This window comes from Astyanax mexicanus, unplaced genomic scaffold (genome assembly GCF_023375975.1).
Source record: "Astyanax mexicanus isolate ESR-SI-001 unplaced genomic scaffold, AstMex3_surface scaffold_38, whole genome shotgun sequence".
Lineage (NCBI taxonomy): Eukaryota > Metazoa > Chordata > Actinopteri > Characiformes > Acestrorhamphidae > Astyanax > Astyanax mexicanus.
This window is the reverse complement of record NW_026040048.1, coordinates 1,247,035-1,266,443: the sequence shown is the minus strand read 5'-3', so window position 1 is coordinate 1,266,443 and position 19,409 is coordinate 1,247,035. Positions and strand designations below refer to the sequence as shown.

General features: G+C 37.4%; 2 protein-coding genes across 3 annotated transcripts; both read right to left on the bottom strand.

The window, feature by feature from the left end:
* Nucleotides 1–81: 81 nt before the first annotated feature.
* Nucleotides 82–13,738, bottom strand: LOC125794064 (mitochondrial dynamics protein MID51-like). Its single transcript, XM_049473500.1, has 4 exons — nt 13,592–13,738; nt 12,659–12,839; nt 11,141–11,400; nt 82–7,950 (listed from the first exon to the last, which is right to left on the bottom strand). The coding sequence occupies exons 1-4, from the start codon at nt 13,736–13,738 to the stop codon at nt 7,132–7,134; spliced, it is 1,407 nt and encodes a 468-aa protein (XP_049329457.1). The 3' UTR covers nt 82–7,131.
* A 184-nt stretch (nt 13,739–13,922) lies between these two features.
* On the bottom strand, nt 13,923–17,656 carry LOC125794068 (MIEF1 upstream open reading frame protein-like). 2 transcript variants are annotated; one of them, XM_049473510.1, is made up of 2 exons: nt 17,531–17,656; nt 13,923–14,181 (listed from the first exon to the last, which is right to left on the bottom strand). In XM_049473510.1, the coding sequence occupies exon 2, from the start codon at nt 14,133–14,135 to the stop codon at nt 13,923–13,925; it is 213 nt and encodes a 70-aa protein (XP_049329467.1). In that variant the 5' UTR covers nt 14,136–14,181; nt 17,531–17,656. The 2 variants fall into 2 exon arrangements, with proteins under 2 accessions (XP_049329467.1, XP_049329468.1); XM_049473511.1 differs by having other exon boundaries at nt 13,923–14,194; nt 17,531–17,633.
* Nucleotides 17,657–19,409: the final 1,753 nt, after the last annotated feature.

Below are 19,409 nucleotides of genomic sequence, written 5' to 3'. Positions count from 1 at the left end.
ATAAGCATTTTGTTTGTTAACTTTCTGTAAGAGATCACCACCACTTTTCACAATTCTGACCCACACCAAACAATCAAACTCTTAATTCACATATCTTATTCATTTAATGAAGCAGAAAATGGAAGAAATTGGTGGAATTTCCACACACTTCAGTCACAGACGGTTTGATACAATAACAGTACAGAGAAATATTGTCTTGTTTTGGTTACATCTGTACATGTACATATAAAAATACTAAAAACTTTTAAATTTTTCTCTTTTTACATATTTTTTTCTTAGGATATTATGTTGATTTTTAACCACATGTACCATTCCATCCATGCTAAACATGTGGAAAACTAAGGCAGTGTTCAGGGGCACACTGCAGGATTGTTTGGTTTCATACACTACATAAAACAGCTCTGATTTAAAGCTGCAGGATTTCTTTATTGAGCTGTTCCTCATCACAAAACCTAAAGGGAAAACAGGCAGGCACCTTGCAACCAACCTTCCTTTCATACTCTGCTTTTCAACATTAAAAAGGAAACTTTCTTGGAGAGGGTGGAAATACAAAAAGAGAAACATTAACCCAATTAGAACAGGCCTGATTTAGTGGTCAGATAAACTGTGAGCCAGTATACCTATGAGGTATACTTATAAGGATTGAAAGATTAGAAACAACCAACATTTCCTCAAAAACAAGCTGCTGCTCAATTATAATTTAGATTTTGGCAGATCTGTGTTTAGGATACTTCTTAAGCTATGTTCACACAGCAAGTAAATGTGGTCCAATCTGATATTTTACATGATCAACAACGTTGCCAAAAATATCCGCTCGTCTGCATTGCGTTTAGTGATCTATGCTGTACTGTTCTTGAGCTAATCTGAAGGTACATAAAGTTTGGAGATCTGTAGTGACTGCAGAAAGTTGGTTCCACAGCATCCGCTGACCCCGCTCAGTTATTTTTCACTGACCGGGTTAGTTGTTGTTCCCAGTCTTTTCCACTGTGTTATAATATCACTGACAGTTGGCTGTGGAATATTTAGTAGTGAGGAAATGTCACGACTGGACTTGTTGTACAGGTGCTGCATTCTATCACAGTACCACAGTGCTGGAGTTCACTGAGCTCCTGAGAGCGACCTATTCTTTCACTAATGTTTGTAGAAGCAGTCTGCATACCTTGGTGTCTGCTTTTATGCACCTTTGGCCTTGGAAGTGATTGGAACCTGAGTTTAATGATGTAGATGGGTGAGCAAATGTTTTCGGCAACATAGTGTATGTGTTGTTTGTGTAGGAGTCTGACATTTTCAATTCTGATCTGGGCCACTTAAATATATGCTATAGAAATTTATTACATATCAAGCAATTTAACACTGTCTGAACAGCCAAAGCAGAATTCATACTGTTTTTACATTAAAGAAAGGCTGTGCAAAGGGAAAATGGAGATGAATGATAAATGAATGATAAAACCCTAAAACAGACATGAGAAAATTGTGATTTGAGATTTGTGCAACTTTCACCTGCTGTGTGAACATAGCCTTAATTTCAAAATCTTTATTAGATTTTTCTGTTATTACAACAAGCGAGCGACCCGCAACACAAATTTAAAATTTTGACTTTGACATTCAAAATCTAGAAATACATTATTTGATCTTAACAATATTACAATCTGGATGACAGTTTTGATTTTGACTAACTGCCCAGCTCTACCTGTATATCATTACTGTCATGCAAAAACCCTGTATCTCCAAAACACTCCCTTTTTTTTACTTTAAATGGAAGTCATATTGGATCATTTGACTGGCTCATGCATCATGAAATTGGCATACAATGTAAAAAAGCCAGCTGATTTACAATGTCAAAAAGGGAGATTTAAGGTTTTAGGCCACTGGTAATACATGCTGGATCAATTTAGTTTAAAGGTTTAGTTTCACCCTGGATTTTTCCAGCAAAATGATCATTATCATCACAATGATCACAATGTTTTTCTAAAGGACACATAGATCCCATATTAGCCATTTTAGTGCAGAGGATTTACAGGGAATGAAGTTCTGGATGTTTCCACTGTGTAAATAACAGGTTTAACAGCAACATGACAATAGGTTAACCATTCAATAAAACTGTGTGACTGAAAACCAAATGTAAAGCCGATAAACATTATCCAAGTACCACAAAATATTAGTTTGATTTCAGGTACATCCACTAGGTAAAGTCTTTAGACAGGTACAAAAATTCTGGACATTTACATTTGTCATCTCTAGGTCAAATATTCGAGCCATGCTCACCGATCTCAAGTAAGGAAAAAGTTACCATTACTCCGAGATACTCTATGGGTTTGATGCCAGAGTAAGGACATCCGTGTGCGCTCATTATCTCGAAAACACTTTCATAAAAACATTCTCATAAGCTTCTCCAAGTTTAGATTCTTTAATCATTTCATAAATAGCTTCATCTGAACTGACAGCACACTATTACACACATATACAAAAACTATACACACACAGCTCTGTAATATCTTCATATACACACAGTGACAATGAGATGTTTCCTCAAAAAAAAGAGTGTGATTGTTTTTTTTTGTATTCATTAAAGACATTTTTGGCAACAAACAGATCAACCTATACTGGCTAAATATTCCAAAACCCATTCTCTCCAATCCAAGACCATCATAAATGGCAGTTGTTTCTGTGATGGGCAGAATATTTCAAGTGAAATTTTGCATAATGATGACTGTTGTGCTACAACACTCAATCAGGCAGCGTTCTGGGTTCCATTCTCAGTTCTTCTAGAAACTAAGGCCATTTACTATTCTTTCCTCCCCACGAGCAACAGCTAACGCATCTGAAGCAGCTGCTTCTTCCTGCTACATCTGCTCACAGCTGAAAATAAATAAAGCTATGAAAAAATTAATCAACAGAAAGGCTCAAAGCTTCTCCTGAGATCTTCCGTGGACTAAAGTCTCTCAGACAATAAGAATAAATACTTCAGACACAAAGACCACATCCTCTAAACACTGAAACCACAGCTATTTGAAAGGGAAGCTCTACCCACAGTTTGATACGATGAACTTCACTGAAGATCTGCTGAAAGCTAACGGCTCTGACAGGCATGGGAGCAGAGTGTGTGAGTAATGAAGGGAAATGAAAGAGTGGAGGCAGGGCTGGAAAGGGACCTGACTGAGCCTTGAGGCTTATAGAGTTATATTCTCCAATCGGTGTAGTCTGGTCTAATACTCTAATGGTCATCATCTTTCACAGTTCTAACGTATGGTGCATCAACACAGCCAATCATTTCTGGGCACGGTTACGCTCAGTACAGGAACAGGAAACCTGCTGACTCAGAACACACTTCACACTGTTGACGCTTAAAATATATTGGACTCTACTGTCCATAATAGGGTTCACAAATTACAAGTAAAGTGCAGCAAATCTGTCTGTAGTAACTGAGCATTTGCCACAGATGCTGTGGACAGAAATTAGGTAGGAGTGATCCTTTAAAGGGTTAAAAGAACCAACACCCTCGATTAGGGCTGGGCGATATGGAAAAAAATCTTATTACGATATAGTTTTTCATATCAGCCGATATCGATATGTATCACGATATAAATCAAATCACTTTCTGTTACACTTAAAGGTTTCTTTTTTACTCAGAAGTGACAGAATAAGGGAGTTATGGCCAAAATCACTAGCAGGCTCAGAGCCTTGTGGACAGACACTAGGATGTTAACATCTTGCCAGGTGGGTACAGCTTTTAAATTAATTTTAAAAAGGGGACAAATATATAAACTAAAAAATATGTAAGACCCTTTACATTATATGTCTGTTTAATTTAAATTGCAATAGCACTTTATTATTTTTTTAATAAAATTATATTTAATCAAAAGATCATTCCCCTCCCTGAATGCAGGCAACTACATAAAGCAAAATACAAGAGTATATCACAGTGTTCATTTTGACAGGTGATTTTGATACAGTCTTAGTCTTTTCACTAAAATGTATAATAGTTTTAGTTACATTTTAGTCTATCGGATATTATTAGTTTTAGTCACATTTCAGTCTAGTTTAATTTTGGTCATATAAAAAGTATGTATTACATATGTTTTACTGTTTTTCTATTTTCTATTTGTTGTAATTTTAGATTATTTACTGCTTATGTTTTTTTTTTTTAAATAAGAGCCTTTAGGTTTTTTTACATTTAAATTAAGCTAACATTTAAATATTTTAAAGTAAGTGACCTGTAATGGATGGAGGTGGGAGGAATAAAGTCAAGTTTCTGAAATGATCCACTTCTACTGCAGTACAGATTTATACTAACATTACTGGCTTTCAGTAGACTAGACTTACATTACTAAAGTGTATTTAAAACTCCAGTTCAGTAACAGCAATGTTTAGCTCAGTTCAAATACAGCTAGACAGATTATATAATCTTCTGTATTTAGTAAAATATCCAGCATAACAGACTCTCTATCTGTTAAAAACTAAAAACACAGACAGAGGAGAATTCTGCCCTCAGGGTTTTCTAACAGAAACAGTGAGAGTTAGGAAAAAAGATGGAAAGTGCTTCCTTTCTGTGTGTTTATATACTAACCCCTCACTCGTGCTGAAGTTAACCTTAATTTACACGAAACGTGGATTAACACGGCTAACGTGCGTTATCTATTAGCTTATTAGAATGTAAAAAGCAGTGAAAGCATCTTAGCTAATGATGACAGATTGCACAGATCCCTTTTACACCGTAAACATCGCTAACTTTAAACTGGAGACAAGCTAATCTAACTAGCAGCAAACAGAGCAGCGTTTACCTGCCTTCAGAAATCTGAACAAGCTCACCTCTCTAAATATCTTGGAGACGCATGCCTCATATTTAAGAGGTGAGTTTTCCAGTGTAGCGCCGCTAAATAGTATAAATGAAGTTTATCCAGTAAATGGGAGAGAAGGAGCCGCTGTGTGAGGAGTTCAGAGTGGAGGGGCTCGGGGGATGGGGCGGAGGGAGATGGTGGAGAGGGGGATGGTGGAGAGGGGAGGGGAGGGGTTGTACTGGGCTGAGCAGCAGTTCAGCGTGCTGCCTGATCTCGTGCTGCGCCTGTTCACAACGCTACTTAAACGGGAAATAGAAAATTTAGTTTATCGAATTTCTCGCCCCGACTTATCGCGATATATAGTTTCCTCGATAACTATCGATATCGTTTTATCGCCCAGCACTACCCTCGATACACATACAATATCCTACATATTTAAATGTACAGTTATTTGTTTTATTATTGTATTGTGAAGCTTTCCACTTTCTAAAATTCAATTAATAATGTTTTTATAGACAACCATTTTCTGATTGGTTACACTGGTTTGTAATTAGAAATTTACAAAAAGCAGCCCATGCTTAAAACACTCCTTAAAATTTCAGTGACAGTGGGCGTGGCTACACTGCAGTTGGCTGAAGTAATAGATCAATTACATGCAGGCTGTCTTTCTGCCGATTAAGGCCCAATTCCACTTCACCCCTTGTTCCTACCCCTTAACCATACCCCTCTGTTTTGCGCATGCACGCCAAGGGGTAGGGGTCCCGATTCTCGTTATACTAAAGGGGTAGGGGAAAGGGATTAGGGCTTGTTAGCCCTTCAAACTGAGATTTTTCCAGAGGTACACTTCAAACGAAGGGGTATGAAAATCACTGGTAAGAAACCCACAAATGTAAATATTTTCCTAGTTAAAAGTGACATTTAGCACTATAATACCATGGTTTAATGTGTAGTTTCAATGTTTTATGGCCAAATTCTTCATACCAAGCATAAAAAAGATTGCTAGTAGTTTGTCTCAGTAGCTAGCTAACTTTCTCGTTCCACCTTAAATGGTGCAACAGACGGCAGGGGCTGCAGCATTCAAGCTGGAAAGGATCAAGGCTAATTTAGCTCTCCTTCACAGAGAAATTAACTAATGGACAATAATAAATAATTTCTGCACCATCTCCCATGATAGGGCCAAGTGGTGAAAGGGGGTTGGGTCTACACATTCTCACTGGGGGATAATTAAGCTTTAACAGTGTTTCGTACCAGAACAAACTCCTACTTTTAAATAAGATAAAAACGTATTGATTTGTTCTTGTATGGGCCCTTCTAACAGACCTAACCTAACCTGTACAGGTTATCACAGGTTATAACTGTGCTGCAGTCAGGTTTTCCAGACTCAAACCAGAAATTTGAAACCAAACATAGCACAACAAGTAAGTTTGGTAGAGGATTTCTTTGTTGTAACAATGCTTCTTTACATTAAATCTCACATTGTTGGAAAGCCTGTTAATTTCCCTTTTAAATGGAGACACAATTGTATGGAACATGAATTTGTGGGATGAGCAGCAGAACTGAATATGTGGGTTGCGCCTATGAAAAAAAAAGCCAAATCTTTTCTGCCAATACTGAACAGCTTATTCTGCTGTTGCTACAGACACTTGTTTTTAGCTTTTGGTTCCCCCAGGTGATGCACCTGTGAACATGGTCCCTGGTTACAGTGGTCAGTAGGTGTTTTTGCACCAAGAATCGGCATCATGCCATGTTTGACTGATCTGAATAGAGCATGTGCGATAGGGGAACTTCAAACTGGGGTTCCACAAAATCAAGTTATTATTTGAAGCATTATTTGGAGTGAGCCCTGGTACCATCCCCAAATTGAAGGACAAGTTACACATAATGGTGGATGTCAGAGACAGGCCAAGAAGTGGGCTTTCCATTAAAACGAAACCCAAAGAAGATCTTCAAACACCAAACGAGTCAATGGTAGAATAAACTGTTTGGCATTAGCTAGTAGGATTTGGCAAGTTTTTTTAATGGGTGCAACCCCCATACTCAGCTCTGATGCACATCCCACAAATGCATCTTCCTTTCAAATCTGGTTCAATTTAAAAGAAAAATGTACAGGCTTTCCAACAGTAGAAGATTAATTGCCAAAATATATGGTTACAAGAAAGAAATAATCTACCAAACACATTTCATTACTTTTTTGGGCTATGTTTATTTGTGTTTTGTGAAAAATTATAAAGTATACACAAACATGACAAACACTAATGTTCAACACTGAGGAGGCAAGCAGCATCGTACTTTAGCAAAGAAAAGCTAAAGTAGCATGTATGCGTGTGTAAATGTGTGCGTGCGTGTGTGTGTGCTAGGCAGTTCTCAAAAGGCTCTCTGGGTCTGAAAGAGCACAGTAAAGTGTGTATCCGAGTTCATCTACTTCCTGTGGGGTGAGCTCACAGAACAGGTTCACTTTTTGGTTAAGGGCAGACGGCAGCCTTCCAGCCTCCAGGTGTCCCACTAGTGTACGCAGCAGCTGCGTGAAGCGATCGGCCAGCGCCTCCTGAGTCCAGTCGCCCTCTCGTTCACTGAGGAGAAGGATGACATTAGTGAGCTGACTGGCGTTCAGCCGTGCCAGCGCAGGGTTTAGCTTGCAGACAGCTTTAACTACTCTCAGACACACACAGCGGCAACCGCCATCCTCCTGATCCAGAGCGCGAAGCTTGGATGTTTCCGTCACCCGAAAACTCTGACGCCACAGGTTCTCGTATCTCTCAGCAGCCAACCGGTGCGGTTTGGCTATCAGCGAAACTCCGTCCTCCATAACCAGCAATGGAAGAAAGTCCACATATAGCCGCCGGTCCGTCTCGTACTGCACCTCCAGCGTAAGAGTTTCCGAAGGTACCACAGGTCGAATAACGTAATCTAAAACGCTTCCAATCGCAGGCCAATTAATGGAACCTGCAACCAGCTTCTCAAACACCTCCAGAACACTTCTGGGAGAAAGGTACCCACCCACCATACAGCGATCCCAGTAGCTGCTGCCCCGGGGGAAATACTCCAGGTTTTCTCGGCGGACGAGCCAGAAACCAGGAAGGTTCATGATTGTGTCTTCACCGGGGATAGGCGACCACAGGTTCTTCTCCAGGATCATAGGAACCATGAGCTGAGCATGATCTGCTGTCACCACCTACAACAGAGCAAACTGATTAAACAGAGGCTAATCTACTATAAATAATACACAATATAATGCAGGTCTGTGTAATGTTTATCAGTTCAATTTACTGATGACTTGGTGCTAAAATAACAAACAGAGTGTAAATCTTATTATAGACCTTTTTTCCATATAGTTAAGAACATTGTCATTTGTGCCTTTCACAAACAGGACAACAGGAAAAAATGCAAAATCAATCTTTTCTAGATATTCAGACGTTCTGCATTTTGTAACAAAATTCTGATTGTGTAGTGAGGTTTCATTGGTATGATGGTAAAACAGCATACAGCAGTATTAAAATGTTTTAACAGTATTTTCAAATGAGGACGGTATTTCATATCTTGCCAAATTTGTGTCTTGTTACTACAGGCCAAAACAGCTCATTCTTTCATGTGCATTTAAGACGGCCACTGTCTGAATTGTTCTTTGCTCTTTGGAAAGAAGTTGGTGGGAAAGGAAACAAAACACATGACTGCACTAGTTGGCCCTATCGTCTCTGGAGAACGTTCATTAAACTGTGTGTGCAGGTGTGGTTTTATCTTCTATAGGTGTGGGATTTGAGCCTCATTTAACAAGAACATGGTCTGTGCTGTGCTGTAAGTGTTTAGCCTGTTAGCTTGTTAGATATCTACTCGTCTATGATGTAGTGTTAGCAATTAGTCTGTTACTGAACGTCATCTAACGCTAACTAACAAAGACTTCCCTTAATCAGTTTTTATAACCAGTACTTAGGTTTGTTAGTTAAAAACAGCTGTACTGAGTTCTGTTTAATTCTGTATATCTGTAATAGAGGTTCGCTTAGCAAGTGAACGTTAGAACCCAACACCACAGGACTCGGTAAAAAGTGAAATCCGGCAAGTGTTGTCTACCGTATTTTTCACACTACAAGTCGCACCTAAAATTTTTACAAAAAACGTCAGTGTGCCTTTTAAATTCAGTGCGTCTTATGTATGAATTTTACCAGTCAGGCTGTAAGAAGCAGTAAAGCCACTCCGCTGAAGTACAACGTTATGGTTTAGTTCTATAGTTTAGTTCTCCAGCACCGGGGCTGGAGTAGCATTAGCATTAGTCGCTATTTCCCCGTTCAGAGGTGAGTATTATCGGACTGTAGCCTGCTCATGAACTCGGGCTAGCACTGCTGGAGTAGCATTAGCATTACCTGCTAACTGTGTTTGCCATTTCCCCATTCAGAGGTAAGTATTATCAGACTGTAGCCTGCTCCTAACCCAAGCTAGCCATACCTGTCAAGTTTTGGACTTAAAAATAAGGGTTTTTTTCCACCGCCCCAACAGCCCAAACGAGGGAAAAAAAAAAAAATATATATATATATATATATATATATATATATATATATATATATATATATATATATATATATATATATATATTATATATATATATATTTTTTATATATATTTTTATTTATTTAATAGATTTAAAGATGAAATTGAAGGGTGCACAAATTTACAAAAAGGACATGGATCAGATATATTCCATAAGTAAATAATAGTCCTAAGGGGCCTACACAATTAATAATCTTTCATTAATACTTCTTTCTATCGTTCAGTCCACTCCTGATCAGTTCAGTTAATTTCAGCCCTCTCCACATTTTTTCTCTCTCTCCAGCTCAACCATCTCTTCTACCCCTTCTAAATAATACATTATACCACAATACTTGAGATTTAAACAAATTCTAACAAACCCTAAAACTAGCCCTGAACTAATAGAGTTTGGAAATGATAGTTATTGGCTGATCAGGCACATCAGGGCAGGGCATTATATATATATATGTAGATTTTTCTCAAACCCTGAATATCTATCTAGCTAATTCTAAAGTTAAGCTAACTGAGTCACAAGCTGTATTTTATTAAGCACACAGTGGGTTTAATTTATGTTTTGATTCATAGAAGAGTCTTTTTAACCAGCTATCAGAAACAATCTCATCACAGTTTACATGGTTAATTACCTTTCTTTTAGAAAAATCTCCGTATATCCAGATTAGTTTTAACGACAGCTGCTCCGACTAGCTGCCTGAACTCACAGCGAGGGGAGGGGCGGGGCTTCCCGCACACTAAACTGCGCTCCGCAAAACCAGCTAGCTGATTGGCTGTTTCTCCTGAAAGGCGGGACCTCTCCTTGAACCGGCACCACGATTGGTTAAGAGACACACAGCGGTCAGTGCATTGTCGCCTGTGGCCTATATATTTTTTTATTTAGTATAATACGGGAAATTTACGGGAAAATACTAATACGGGAGGACGGCGGGAAAGAGGAGTAAAATACGGTAGTTTCCCGGCCAAAACGGGAGACTTGACAGGTATGAAGCTAGCACTGCTGGAGCAGTTAGACGCAAATGCTAATGCTCCAGCTCTTAGTACTGGAGAAATTCTGTAATCTAAGCTTACTGTAAATAAACAGAAGCGCTTTACTCACTGTGTAGATTTACACCAGCGCTCGTTAGACTTTAAAAGAAAATATTTTTTTTAGTACAATTTTGTTTACTTAGCTTAGCTTTACTTAGCTTAACTTAGTTAGCTAACCCCCACCATTCTCTAGCAGCGAGACCTCCTGAATTTGAAGTTCCTTATAGTGTCTCTTAAAATGTGCCTTATAATCCAGTTCGCCGTATGTATGAAAATAGACATTCATAGATAGTGAGCCTTATAATACGTTGCGCCTTATAGTGTGAAAAATACGGTACCTTATAGTTACTTACACAAGATAGCTAACCAGCTATAATAAAACATAACTATTTTATTAATAACATTCTCATCTAAATGTTAACTTAATTGTGTGTGCAGTGTTCACTTGGTCTGTAAACAAAGCCATGTTAAACCAAGGCCGCTGGTAATATGTACACTATGGTAATGTTTTGACACAATATAAAAAAAGTGTATACAGCCCAACTCTATTTGTAGTCCTATTGGTAAAAGATGCAAAATAGAAAATCTGTTTGTACAAATTCATTTTCCCTCAAGTTAAAATCTTGAGGGGAAGAAATAAAAAAGTTGGCATTGATGATTTTCAAAAAATAATAACTAACAAACATTACACTGTCCAATGCAGACCACATTTTTCTTTTTCTGTATATTTCTTTCTATAGCATTTCATTATTATTATAATACTTATAAAGAAACTACTACTGACAACTCTTCTCTTTCCTCACCTGTAGGTCATCATACAAGCTGCCGCTGAGGTACATCTCCCTCAGGGGCATGTCAGGCAGTTTGGCATGAAGGAAAACCCGTAGCTCGGCGCAGATGTCCAGGGCGGCGCGTTTGGCCACTGCCTGCTCCTCGGCGGGGATGGTCACCCGCTCGTGAAAAAAGGCCCAGAGGTGCTCCTGTAGAGACAGGCGCAGGCGCGCCCTCTGCAGGTCAGCTTTACTAGTGCTGCCATCACGACCCACAGCCCGGCGCAGATAATCTACGACAAAAAACACAGCATGACGTTAAAATTACATAAAGGTCACAACTTAAGAACCTTCTTGGTGCTTCTCATTTCCAAAACTAAACTACTCTGAAAACACTCATCCTAATAAGTAAATTCACACAAGTCTTAGGCCAAATGTGTTTAAAGTAGAGTGTGGGCTGGAGGGGTATAATACATACACTATATTTTCATTTCAATGCTGTATAGTACAAGACTAGGCTAAATCTCTATCTATATAAATGTCCCATAGTATACACAGCACACACAGGACACACAGAACTACAGAATGAAGAGAGGGTGGTCTTGCTCAAGCTATTTACTACACACCTAAACACTAATATAAAATATAGTTTTAAAAAATTCTTTAACAACACACAAAAACACCATTATAACACTTAACAAAAAAAAAACTCACTAATCTGAGGAAGCTACAGACAGCTATTCAACAAACACATGGGTTTTAAATACCCACTATAAATGAAGAATAGCAGCTCCACTGTGTTTAAACCTAGCAGCAAAGTAAATATAGACAGTTATTAGAAGAATCCACATTCAGCAACTCGATGATGCATCATTATCTATTTTTAAACACTCACAGCGTGAATTGTGGCCCAGCCTTAATAAAAGTCCTAACATTAGAAAAGTCACTTTTGTAAAAATAAACACCAGAAAGTGTGAATTATTGAATTAACACTTACAGCATTTATGCAAAAAAAATCAGTTGAACATAACCAGGCTGAAGTGGCAAAATTCCAATTTTCTTGCCTTAACCTGATCCATCTCTGATATTTTCAGAGCTCCGTAAACACACAAAACTGATCTTTTTGAATAAGACCTTTTGTTGTAGGATATTTTTAAAAACTGTACTCTGACGTACTTTAGTTTTTATCTTGATGAAGGCATGCATTCACAAACCCAAACAAAAAAATGAATACAAATACATTTAACAAAGAGCTATATATGCATTAGGGCACGTACATTTCTGTGAACGGGACACAGCAGAGTGTACTATCTGAGAGTAGAATCCATAGTTTTGTTAGTTCAGCCGTAATTTGATGTTAATGATGTGTGTGGTTAAGTCACATTATTGATTGGATGTGATTTTCAGAGCAGATATCTCAAAACAGACTGCAAAAGACACAGATTGCTTAGCCACATGAATGAAACCCCCTAAGGCAGAAAGATCTGATGATTTGTACAACAAATAACAGCTCTGGGCTTGTTTAAAAGGTCTCACTGAGATAGAAAATACCTGGCTTGAAGGAATTAGAGGAGGTGGGAAGGGTTTGGAGGGAGCGACTGACGTTCTGTTTCATGTCGCGGCTCAGAGTGCGTGGAGATGACCCCAGCCAGCTTGGCTCCTCCCAGCTCCTTTTGCCAGACTGGTTTGCTTTAGTTGGGCTGGAAGGAGCACTGAGGGCACGATCGTACATCTGTGAGAAATGACAAAATAGGTAACTAGATTAAGAGAATTCAGACAGAAGAGTAAACACATGGAGCAGTAATCCTTAGCCACAAACTCAAGTCCATATTTTTATTATTTAATACTGTAGTTGTAAATTACAAGCGCAGATGCCTTAAACTAATTAATATGTATTTAACAATATCAAAAGTATCAACACTTTACTAATAAAATGCAGCTATACACTGCAAAAAAATCTTTTGGCAAATATCTGGCAATGGGGTAAACATTTTTTTCTTAGTAAGATTTGCTAAAACAAAAGGAATATCAAGTCTCAAAATGAGTGAAATATTAGTTTAAATCAAGCAAAAATCAACGTTTTTTATAGTTTCAATCTGGACACAAGAAACTTGACAAGTGAACTTTTATGCTTATTTTGAGTCAGATGTCTTAAAAAGGAGAAAAAAAGAATTAAAATTATTAAGATCATTATCTCTAAAATCAAAATAATCTTACACGTATCCCAAAAAGGAATGTTCAATCCATCATCCAAAAATGAAAAAAGTAGCAGATTCAGATTTTCATTTGATTAAAATTTTTAAAACTATGTATAATTTTTGTTCCACTTAAAAATTATGTTCTACTTTGTGTTGGTCTATCACTTAAAGTCTCAACAAAAAAAATACAACCTTACACATGTTTAAGGTTGTTATTTGACAAAATGTGAATAGGTTCAAGGGGTATAAATACTTTTGCAAGCCACTGTAGCTAGTTTGAACTCACCCTTTTAACTGCCAGTGTGGCGATGCCCAGCATGGCAGCTCCTCCCACTCCCAGCACCAGCTTGGCATTGGACAGCACAAAGTCGATGGCAGTGCCGATACCGTTGTCATCTTTTTTTCCTTTTCTATCTCCATTTACTCCTGCCATTCTGTCCTTACCTACAATTTTAAATTATCCAAATGATTAACATACAAAAACTTTAAAAGCTTGCCCTATTTTTATTCTGGCAAAAATTTGGCACGTCTGGTTTAGTGTAAACCATCAGAGCCTACCTGCTGCTGTTCAGGCCGGCTGTATGGCAGTGATGGTGTTTAACTTCAGGTGGTGAACACTAGACCAGCCCCCCCAGGCGGCTGGTGAGGAAGAACTGGCCTCTCTTCAGGGCGTCCTCCTTCTCTCCCGGCGCGCTAAGGGCCTGGCAGCGCCTGAACTCCCGGGTCACAGCGCGTCGGTAGTAGTTGCGGTCGGTGTACTGAAGGTGGCGCCCTGCTCGGAGCAGCGCTCTGTACAGCTCCAGCACGGCAGTGCGAGACCAGCCGCCCATCAGGGAGAGTTCACAACGGGCAGAGACGAGCGTCTCACACACACACCTGCAGAAATACACTGTGGATCAGAAGACCAGGTAGAACATGGGAATGTAGTGTAGCTGCTGTGTAATTTCAAAAGGTAGTAACTCAAAAGTTTATTTGTCAGCTACATAGTCATAAACAGCACAACGGGGCTCTGTGTGGTCCAGCGAGATGGTGATAAGCACACACTTCCGACGACATGTGTGAAGCCAGTTTTCACCCTCCTTCTGTTAAGGCATACAACTGGATAACAGCTGAATTGGTGGGAAAATTGGCCAGATAAATTGGGAGAACAGGAGACAGGAGAAATATAAAATAAATAAATAAATAAAATAAATGGTACAACTACTAGTTAAATGCTTCAATCACAGGAAATAATAAAGCTAAAGAAAAAATGTCAAATAACAAAAGGATTACCTATTCATATAGATATTAACTTGCAATATGCACAGTAAAAATTAGTGTACATATTAAAGTGTAGGGGTGGGCATCTCATTCGTTTTAATGTAATGTTAAAAATGAAATACTCTTTACGTATAAAAGCTGCAGAGGCAATCTCAGAAGACAGACATTTGTTTCTATAAGAAAAAAAAAACTTTTTTGTAGCAGTGATTTTCATATTTCATATTACAAGGATCCTTTGCCTGTGTTTAGTCTAAAAGCTGCATGTAAGGTTGAGAAAAATAAACACTGAATAAACAATATTAATACAATAAAATAAACACATAAATACAAATTAAAAAAATATGATATTATATTATATTCCCACCCCTATTAAAAGAGCTCATGACACAAAAACGTGGAAGTGGAGTGAGGTAGCATGTAAACATTGTGCTGTTAAACAGTCCAGTGGTCATAAAATACAGATCATTTACTACACCATAAATACCTGGAATACCACATACTACATGTGTTCAACAAAGGACTGCATGGGTTTTGATTTCCTGCTCTATGAACTTTGCTAAAAAGAAACAAGCTGGTTCATCAGTTTAGCATTTGAGTCGTTTAGGTTTTGGGTATGTATTAGTTTTAGCTGACGATTTAGGGGGCTTACCAGTGTGTAGACAACCAAGTAAGTCAACCAGAAAGTCTAAGCTATTTGTCCAAAAAGATCACTATGACCAGCCTAACCACAGGAATCATCCAGGTTGTCCAGCATATACAGTCTGGCTAAGCTGATTGACCAGCATGGCCAAGGTGGTTGTGCTAAAAGATCAGATAAAGTAGTTATCAAACTCAAATAAGCAAATAAATAAAGACTCAAATAAAGACACATTGCTAGTCCAGAACAAAGCTCAACCCACTGGCTAACCAGCTGTACTTTTTAACTTGGATGACCTTGACTATCAAAGACCAGTTCAGACCTTCTGACACCAGTTACTAGAAAAAGCTGATCTTTAGCTTTCAGTAGGGATAATATATAGCTAGCTAGCTTACTCAAATAATGCATTAACCCAAAGAGCAAACGCACATTGAACCAACCATTACTGTTATTTAGTTTACTGAAATGATAATCTCTGATGTCAGAATTGATTTACTGGCACACTTGGATTTTACATTGATTTAACATTATGGTTTTATATATGCAGCTTTCATTAAACTTCACTGATATTATTACTGTACAGTACCAGTTTGGACTCACCCTTTTATTCAATGTATTATTTTCCCCCCTACATTTTAAATTAATAATGAAGTCATATATAAATGACTATGAAGGAACACATAATGAACCATGTATTATCTTAAAAAATGGTTAAACTAAAATACTCTAAAGCATTTAGGTGCTCTTTTCTGGGGTGCTAACTTGCGGTTGATGAACTTAGGTGCTGAGATGCTGAGTAACTCTTGGTCTTCATATCCTGAGGAGGCCTTGATGAGAGCCAGATTCATTATTATGTTTTTGGTCTTTGCAACTGCACTTAGGAATACTGGCTGACCTTCATTTCTTTTTTTTTTCTTAAGGTAGTTGAATAGTTCTTGCCATAATATGGATAAGAACATTACCCAAATAGAGTTATTCACTGTATACCAACTCTCTCTCTTCACAACTTTACAACTGAAGCTCTCAAACACATTAAGAGCAAGAAATTCAAGTAATTAACTCTTGAGAAGTTAACTGAAAGCTACTCCAGGAGACTCTCACTTAGGGGTGGGCAATATTATATTGTATACAATATATTGTGACACAGAAATATCATGATATTAAAAATCCATATCGTGATAATAGGGCTGTTCTGTCTTAAAAGTAGTCTTTTATTTACTGTGAAGCTTTAGTTGTATTTATTGCATTATTGTTTGCAGTTTATATGCATGCACTAAATATTCTGCAATATTATTTGCTGCATTATATTATTTTATGCTATATTATTTATTTTGCCACATTATGATTATGCTGTTATACTCTTATACTATATTCCTGAAATTAATTAATTATTTTTTTGTTTTCCTATATCGCCAAGTATATTGTTATCGCAAAAATACCCTGAAATATCATGATATTATTTTAGAGCCATATCGTCCACCCCTACTCTCACTCATAAAGCTGACTGAAAGAAAGGCTAATGTCTGCAAAGCTGTCATCTTAGCAAGAGATGCTACTTTAAAGAATCTAAATTATAAAACATATTCTGGTTTGTTTAACATCTTTTTTGTTCACTAAATAATTCCACACGTTTTTCATATGGTCAGGATCGTTGACGTCCTTATTAATCTACAATGTAAAACAATTTTAATAATGAAAACCCACTGATTTAAGGTGTGGTACAGTGCATATATTGTTTGTATTCTATGCTCATATTATGTACTGTGTTTTTGCAGTGTAGAAAGAGAAACGTTTAAACAACACTAATACTTATTATTATTAGTGCAAAGCACATTTTGCAGCATTAATTATGAGTGTAGAAAAGCTCAGCCCAACCATTTAAAGCACCGAGATAGCATAATGAACGTTGATTCAATGTCATAATTTTAGTAACTAACCAATGCCTACGAGGCAATGTTGAATAACAGTAGTTTAACGTTAGCTAAATGATGTAATGCAACCAACATTGAAACGCTTAACGTTACTAACATCACAGCACGTTTATACTAAAGCCTACAAACTAACACATTAAACCTGTGCGAGAGGAGCAGCTCTCCGTTCAACATTTAAACAGACGTTATATGGAGCTATTTAAACGTTAAGCTGAGTTTCTGAGCACGCGCTGCTGTAGTAAACCGCTGTAACGTTAGATAGCCGCCCGGCTAATCAGTTAGCAGCGCGTTCAGATGACCTTTACTGCCTGCAGAAACCCGGACCCGCAGTAACCCGCACTCACAGCGGACATGCGGGAAAAACACACACTTAAACAACCTCATAGTGAACACTTACGGCTGATAATCTGTTTTATAGCTGAGAGTTTCTCCGCTTTAGCCGCGGGGCCGCTCACACTCAGTTACACTCACTCACACACTCACACAGCGCCCAGCGACCGCCTTCCCCTCGGAACCCGAGACATTTAACTACATCCGCTACACATCAGCCCGTAAAGTCCCCCCAACAACAGCCCCCATAACCTATTCTATTATATTAATCACCATGAACGGTTAATAAACACACACACGACTAATATTAATGTATAATATGTATATTCTAAATTTTATCAAGGGTTTACTTTAAACAATAAAAAAATAACTGACTTTCACTCTTTCAATTTTTTTTCGTTCCACCTTAAATAATGTCGCTGCAACAGTCTGGCGCATACGGGCTCCTCAATGTGAACACGGTACTTTTTAAGGTGGAACGACAATCGGTTTAATGCATACAACTACCATATATATATATATATATATATATATATATATATATATATATATATATATATATATATACGTATGTATGTATGTATATATATATATATATATATATATATATATATATATATATATATATATGTATATATATATATATATATATATATATATATATATATATATATATACATACAATTTTTTTTTCAGTTTTCCTAAAAACTTAAGACACCACTTTAAAATGATTATACCAATAATAATAATAATAATAATAATAATAATAATAATAATAATAATAATAATAATAATAATAGTGATTATGAATTAAATTTTCTTGTCTCTCAATATAATTCCTAAACATGGACAGGTGACAAAAAAGGTATGATTATATGTGTTTAGCGCCATACTGAAGGGATAGATTATGGCAATATTTTGGAGTCTCTCGTGAGGCATGGCATAAATCTAATTAAAAGACACTTAATTATATGTTGAATAGCTACATTAGCAATGTAGCTCCACTGCTAAAAAACTAAATAAGCAAACTTCAGACACCGAACATGACTGACTAGTGTTGTGAAAAATTGACCAGCTTTTCAGATAAAAACATACAATATACTGCTTAATGTTCAATCTATTGACCAGTATGGTGTTTGTTTTCATTTGACTTTAATGGACTAGCTATTAACATGACAGCTACTCCATTAAACTTAAATGAAAACAAATACTACACTGAGCAGCCTGTAGCAAAGTTAGTCACCTAGCCTACTTGTGCGGCCTACCCAGGCAGGGAATTTAAATACCCTACACACAGGTGTAAATATCACCAGAGAGCTCTACTATTGTTATAAGTAACTAATCGCTACAATTAAAGATGCAAGAACACAGGCTCTGTGTGTAATTGCAAACTGTAGTGAGTTCCCAGGCACTGGATCACATGATGACCGTAAAACAGTAGAGCAGCAGGCCTGCAGTCAGTCACATGGGGTTATTTCAGCTTCGAACAGCTGACACGTTTGAGTGGAATAATGATATTCAAGTGAACTTTACCGGAAACCTGATTACAGAGTGTACCACTAACAGCAAAGAGTCTATATCACATTAAACTGTTAGGCTAAAACCAGAAGGTCACTAATGCTGCAAATAATGAGATTTCGTTTCCTAGCTTACTGCTGTAATATCTTCTACTCTACTGTAAAAAGAATACATATAATGTATAATTAAAGGCTGTAATAAGACAGTGATGGCTCATTTTTGACCACTGAACCACTATTTACACAAAATTACACCACATTACTGTGTTTTTGATTATTGATGCAATATTGCTATACAAAATACCTTGATACTTGGATATATTGGTATGTTCTTACACCTCTACTGGATATACAGTTCATAACTATTTGGACACAATTTTGTAGCTTGCCTCTGTACATTATGTTTCTATAAATTTAAAGTGATGGAAA